Raw genomic sequence first — 7,408 nt, 5'->3', positions numbered from 1 at the left:
GGTTATATGCGTAATTTTTTTGAAAAACTTTGTTATTGAAAAAAAAAATTCCAACACTCTATACAAATAATAGAATTCAAAATCACGAAAAAATAATTAAAATTCTCCATGTTGTACTTTCTGAGAAGAAAATGTGCACAACTGCCGCAATAAAAATAAAAAATAAAATAAAATGAAAAATCAAATCACCGTGGTCTCGAAGAAAAGTCAACGAAATCAACGGTTATGACTGACTCTTCCAAAATCTGCAAGTTTTCTGGAACGATTCGCACAAAACGACGCCGCTGCGGAGAGGTGTGGCTTCACCGCCGTATTCCTAACGTCCGTCGCCGCAGCCATCTCCGGCGGTAATCCTTTGCTGTTCCATCTCCGATTCGGACTCGCCCGAACCAGAGGACTCATGCAAAAAATACCTGAACCTGACGCGCTCTTCCCGTGTCCAAGGCGTGAACGCCGCGACGAAGGAATATTTGACGACGGCGTTTTCTTCCACCACGGAGATGATTCCGATGAGTAACCACTACCAGACGGACACTGATCGCATTCATCAGTGAATTCCTCTGTTCTCACTGGTGACATCCCACGATCCGACTGACGGTATCGCCTCCTTGCTCCAACGGAAAATTCCTCCGTCGTCATCGGAGTCTGGTTCTTAATCTTATTCTTATTCTTCCGGCGAGGAGGTAAAATCGAAGAGAACCACGACGGCGACGCTGATGATGAACGTTCACAGGACGGATCAGATTCGAAATTCTCCGATCTGGATTTAAACATATTCGAGAAAATCCAAAACTTACTCAAACGCTTCTTTAACGACCTCGCGTTGGAATTCACAGTGCAGCCTCCGTAAAACGTCGGACCAAGCTGTGGAGTACTGTAAAACAGTCTTTCCCGGCGGTCACCATGACCGCTCCACGCTGGTGTGTAATCCGATTTCCGGCGAGAGACATAAGGCGAAACGGAGCGCGGAAATACTAGCGGTGGTGGAGGATTGGTTTCGGAGTTTCTAGAAGGTTCATCGGAAGCGCGTGAGGTGGCTCTAGTTAATTGGGCTTGGGTTTGGGCTTGGGCCTGGGCTTGAATTAAGAGTACGAGGCGTTCTCTTAGACAGGTGGAGCAGACGCCGACGGTGCTGGTGAAGTCTGTGATATGTTTCTTACACCTCATTTGATGGATGGTGTGTTACATACGACGCCGTTTCGTGTGTTTGTTGAGTAGCAGCAGCATGAGAGAAGAGATCTGATGGGTTGCTTTGTCTTGTTACTAAATTTTCTAAGAGAGAGAGTTTGTTGGAAGTGAGTGTTGGTTGGTACTAATAGTAATGTAAGGGTGGAATCTGTAATAAATTTAGAGAGAGAGAGAGAGAGAGAAAATGAGGAGAGAGAGTGAAGATGAGGTCAAAGTTAAGTTGGGTTCTGGAAAAAGGATGGAGAAACAAAACAGGTTTGGAAACATGACAGATAAGGAAAGGTAAATGGAAGATTGGATTTGGAACACAATGAATCATACAATGAGCAGCTAGATTTTTGTCATTTTATTTTAGGTAATTATCTATCTTCCGTCTGCATTATGCTAGAGGTACATTAATCCGTTTTTTACTTCAAGGAAAATACACATCGGTTCATTAGCGATTTAGCCGTTTAGGATTTGATAAAAAAGTTTTACCAAAACAAAACAAAAAAATCAAATCTAAGTGTGAAGATAAAAGTGCAACAAAGAGATTAAAAGATAGTACTCCCTCCGTTTTTTACTATAAATCGTTTTGGAGAAAAAATTTGTGTTTTATTATAAGTCGTTTTACGATTTCAATAAATCATTAATAGTATTTTTTCTATTATATCTTTAAGCAGTTATTATTCTCTTTCTTTAGATTATTTTAATTTGTCTTTCTCATACAATTAATGAAAGACAATTTAGTAAAATCTTTTATAATTTCTCTATTTCATACAACAATTATTATTTTTCTTAATATGTGTGAAAATGCCAAAACGACTTATAATAAAAAACGGAGGGAGTATTTGTCATGCTAAATTGAGTTAAGATCCTCTCCATTTCTCAAAATAAATGGAGAGCTCCATTACTAAAGTTTTGATGCATAATGCATTAATGTTTTTGAAAAATGTGACATGTGTTTATATAATTTAACTTTTATATCATGAAAACTTTAGTAATGGAGTTCTCCATTTCTTTTAAGAAATGGAGAGGATCTTGACTCTGCTAAATTATAAGTTATTTGACAACAATACATTTAGGTTATTTTTGGTAAAGTATAATTTATAGGTAGTAATAAGTTCTTGGTAGCTTATAACCCATAACTATGGTTGATAATATATTCTTTATAAATGGTATTAGTAATTTGTAATTTAATGATTAATATATTGTTAGATAAATTCTAACTTATAAAAAAAACTCGTAAAAATGATAGTCGAAGTCTAACCTATCTCAAATAGGCGAGTTTGAAATGTGTTCAATAGAGAGAAAAACACATAAAGTTGCAGGTACACACAAAAAGGGATTGACCGCCTTATTTCACGCGTAAATTGAGTTTCGTAAGTTCGTTTGAGGTGTGGTCAGTTGTGTTAAAAAGCTAACGCAGTAATCTTTATTTTGAAGTGGAGAAATTGGGTCTAGGACCACTACAACAATAAAAATGGTCTTTTTTTATACCAGAACCGTAGTCAAATTTCAGTCTTGCGTTGGTTGTCTTGTTTTACACATAATTTGATTTTCGTAAGTCCTTTAAAAGTAAACTTTACTACATATTAGACTTGATAAGTATCTCATTTCATTAAGTTCAGGAGGAGAAATACTAGTTACAAGTCTAACAAAACATTCTTCCCGGTGTTAGTACAAATTTCCACTATTCGATTAAATTGTACCAATTAGGACTTTAGGTCCAAAAATAAAAATTATAGTTTGATCGTATAAATTTTAAGCTTTCCAAAACACATTTATTTGCTTCATTTTGACTCTGTTTGGTATTATAAAGAATTGTTTGAACCCGAGGTATGGCTAGTAGCAAACATTCTATTTGATGTTTGTACCAGTCCTTATTATTTGATTAAACTATACCGAATAGAATCTTAAATCCTAAAATAAAAGTCGTAGTTTCTCTAAGCTTTCCGAAACATGTTCATTTGCTTGATTCTCACTCCGTTTGATATTTCAAATGATTATTCAAATATGATGTATGACTAGTTGGAAACATGATTTTGAAACTGTTAAGATATTAATGTTTTAGGACAATAGCCCAATATTTTGATGATATATTTGTGTGAAATAAGATGTGGATATTTTAAGAGTTGGGTTGGAGAATTAAATGAGTTGAATTTAAGTTATTTGATATGTTTAGAACCGAGTTTAATTTGTTTAGAGTTGTTAAGGGTTAAATGAGTTAAAATTAGAGTAGGCCATGTGACTTTAAATTTTGAATAAAAAGTGATAGAGTTAATTGTGACTTAGGTTTAATTATGAGTACGCTTTGTTGAATGTTGATGGTTGTGTGATGTTGTTTTGACTCTGTTTATGAGCATTGTTGAATAATTACATAAGTGAATTGTTATACTGAGTTTTGTGCTGAGTGCCTCATGAAGAGGAAAATTGTTGAGTTATGTTGATATTGTGGTTCAACTTCACCCGATCTTCCGTAACATCAATAGGTATGCACATTGAAGTTATTTCGCAGAAGCGAGCAAGATGCTCCCACGAATCTCGAATTGCACTTCCATCAAAAAGGTTGTCCCTTGAACTTGAAAGCACATAATTCTTAATATCAAAGTTAGCGGGATACAAAACCCCTAGAAATTTGGTCTGCATCAGTTCGCTTGCAGAAGTCTCCCATGGGTGCCATGATCGTTTCTTCGTCTAATTCACTATCCGAATAAAAAGTAAATTTTCCTCCAGTAAAGTATCATGTGCTCGTATGGCTTTTCTAACAGCTTTCCGATTTTCCCGTGTGGTTTTTTCAATTTCTGGGTCAAACGGTATCAACTCCGGTCCTGAACTGCACATACACAAGCAAAATACCTTAGTAGTCGTGTGTGACAATAAAATAAATAAAAATTGAAATTAAAAAAATAAAAACTAAACGAAAATGTTGTGTTGCATTGTTTAAATTATCAACATTCCCCGACAACAACGTCAACAACTTGATGACTTCTCGAAAGTGTAAAATAAGATCGTATCCACAAGGATTGTTATTTAACAAAACAATAATTGTGCAAGTTCAAAAAGTAACAATTGGGGGGATTTTCAAGCTTGATTATGAAAATTTAAAAGTTATGAAAATAATGTGAAAGCGGTCCGGTTTTGCATAAAATTCCTTATTTCTCCCCTGTTGATGTTTAATGCACTACATGAATGATAAATTCATTATATTCTCACGACAAATCAACAAAACCAATATACACAATCTATTAGTGTATAGCTCACTAATTTCTACTAGAGGTCTCCTATCCCTATTCAACCGACGTAAGTGAAATTAGGCGATGCAACAGGACGTTAAGCCACTTCTAGAGGTCTCATATCCCTATTCAACCATCATACGTACAATAATTTCCCTAGTTCCAGCTCATAGACTAATGGTTAGTAATCCCTATGCGGCCATAATCATATTAACAGAGTATCTCAAATAAAAATCATTACAAACAATAGGAAATTAAATAAAAATATATCTCCAAATATTCATGCATTGACAAATTGAACATATGCTCCAACGGGTTCAAAATAAGTTCATCAAACAAAACCTAACCTATAAGTGTTTAGCTACTCATATTGATACAAAAAAAATACCAAGTGATAAGATGAAGATTGCATGAGGAAACCCTTGAATAAATGGCCTCCAATAACTTTCAATGCTCTCGAAATTGCACTCCCCGATACACTTTTTTGTCACTTTCAGCTAAAATTCGCAGAACCCTTGAAAAGATACCAAACATCCCATTTTAAAGTAGTCTGAATCAATCAGAAATGTTAGAAAAAGCCCATAAAAAGGGTCCATCGCCCGTGATGCTGCTTACTTGCACAACTATATCACGCACGCGACATCGCGCGATGGCCTGTGTGATTATTCCAGAAACTTTGTTCTTTTGCTCCCTTTTCAGCCAGCTTTACACTAAGTCCCTATTTCTTCATACTTAGTGATTTGTGCATCATTCTTTGTCCATTATACTTCATATTTGCTCCTCTTGGACTAATTTTTATTTGATTCTTCAATGAAATATATGTAATAGAGTGTCATCAATACACGTTGCATAATGACTTTGTATATTGTACATCTGTGTTAACTGAATATGTTTGATATGTGTTATCCTTGTTGTTTTATGCACCATTAATATATGTGAATGTATTCTCACCCTTTGTTTATTCTATATGTTGTCTTTAAGCATGTGATGCAGATACTTAGGTAGATGAGCCTTAGTCGTTTGTGGAGGATGACATAGTTGGCCTCTTCATTTTATTTTGTTGATGTTTATGTTTTCATCGAACCTTTGTCAGCTATAAGTATTATTTTGGATTATGCTCTAATATTGTAACATCGGGTAGGAAATACTTTGTTATGCGTTATGATTTTTTTAATGAATGACTATGTTATATTTTGAGTCTTAAAAGTTCCGCCTTTGAAATAAAAGTTGAATGTTTTGTCAATGTGACACCCATATTTAATCTGAATATTTTCCAAAATATGTTATAAATTATTATTAGGCTTTAGGGTGTTACACAAATGCCATAATGTTAAAGGCCAGAATACAAATGACCGTCATCAATTGAATAAATAGACAGAGCGTATCATCCATGAGGACCACTTGAGAAGATATGTCTAGGACGCACCAAATGATTATGGAGGAAAACCACGACCACCTAGACGTGATTGACCCAAAAACCTCTAACAAAGAAGAGAAAAAAAACAAAAGAAAAGAGTGTAAGCAAACAAACTTATCATACTTTAACACCAACATTGAATGCGTCGTTAGAGGAAGCATGTTGATCTCTTCTTGAAAAACATATGCACACCAAGTTAAGCATGTAGTAGACTCCCCAAATCCCAGATCACACTTAGTTAATCTTTTATACACTTTTAGTTACGTTTGTTTACTCACCATAATTAGCAGACAACTCAATTATGCTATGTATACCCCAATTAACTTTATGTCTTTTATTTGCCTAAATGTGAGTATAATTCCTCCGTTTTGATCCAATAATAACAATCTCTATAAATACAATAATTATACTCACATTTTAAAGGTTTTATTAACACACATTGTTGCACATAGAAAATTATAATTTTTAAGTTCTACAACTATCCACAAATATTTAATCTTCTTAAAGAGAGAAATTCAAGATCGAGATACTTATTCTTCTCTTTGACATTCTTTAAGGCTTTGTTTGTTTTGGGTGATTAAGTAAAGAGAGAGTTAGAGACGAGAGAGGTTGCTGAGAAATGTCACATTTCTTCTGCTTGGTATGCAAAGAATTATGAAAGAGAGAGTGAAAAGCAATGAGACACGCATACTTTTTTATTTTTTTTAGGCTTAATTATAATTTTGGTCTTTCTATTTTATCTTTTTTTCGATTTTGGTCCCCCTATTTTTAAAACCACAATTTTGATCCTCTTTGAAATTTTCTGTTGAAAAAGAGACAAAAATAGGGATTAATTTGGCAGAAAAAAGCAAAATAGAAAGACGAAAATTGCACAGAAAACTTAAAAAGAAAACTAAAATAGTGATTTTAAAATAAAAGAGAAACTAAAATTGCAATTAAACCTTTTATGTGTGCGAAGAAAGACAAGAAAAATGACTACTTACTTTTCTATTTTACATATATATTTGCCAAAAAATAATACCCATTAAATACCTAGTATTTATTGTTATTTTTATAGTTCATCGTACATTCTCTTTTATTTATAGTTTATAACAAAAATTTATATTTTAAAAATATAATTAAAAATTAATTTATTAATTAAATTCTATTAAAGTAAAACAATTAATTAACTAAATTAACAAAAGTAAAACAATTATGTATTACACTTCTACCTAAGAGTATTTTTGTTTTTATAAAAACAATAGTAGTATTTTTCTCATTTCACTTTCTATTCAACCAAACAAGTAAAAAGAGAGAGAATTTACCATATTTCTCTTTTCATTTATCTCTCTTCTATTTCTCTTTTCTTTTTCTTATATCAAATAATATCTTAAATTTACCATATTTCTCATTCTTTTCTTTTTTTCTTACCATCTCTCACTTCTCTCTTTTTACTTTCTCTCTATAACCAAACATACCTAAGAGAAGTGAATTCAAATTACATCAAATTTACCCTTCCATCATTATTCAAGTGAAAATATGAAAAAGCTCCACCCTAAACAACCAACGCGATGAAACAAGGCATGCATGTGGCAATGGAACCGCCTCC

At 33.5% G+C, this 7,408-nt stretch overlaps 1 protein-coding gene across 1 annotated transcript; it reads right to left on the bottom strand.

The window, feature by feature from the left end:
• Window positions 1-216: 216 nt before the first annotated feature.
• On the bottom strand, window positions 217-1,167 carry LOC131614499 (uncharacterized). The gene has a single exon (XM_058886071.1). The coding sequence runs from the start codon at window positions 1,165-1,167 to the stop codon at window positions 217-219; it is 951 nt and encodes a 316-aa protein (XP_058742054.1).
• Between the last annotated feature and the right edge of the window lie 6,241 nt (window positions 1,168-7,408).

This window comes from Vicia villosa, linkage group LG6 (genome assembly GCF_029867415.1).
Source record: "Vicia villosa cultivar HV-30 ecotype Madison, WI linkage group LG6, Vvil1.0, whole genome shotgun sequence".
NCBI classification, from domain to species: domain Eukaryota; kingdom Viridiplantae; phylum Streptophyta; class Magnoliopsida; order Fabales; family Fabaceae; genus Vicia; species Vicia villosa.
The sequence above is the reverse complement of the archived record's forward strand: the minus strand, read 5'-3'. Positions and strand labels throughout refer to the sequence as shown.

What these genes read in the sequence shown, in the direction of transcription:
- LOC131614499 (XM_058886071.1), bottom strand. Translation starts at nt 1,167, where the DNA reads ATGAGGTGTAAGAAACATATCACAGACTTCACCAGCACCGTCGGCGTC.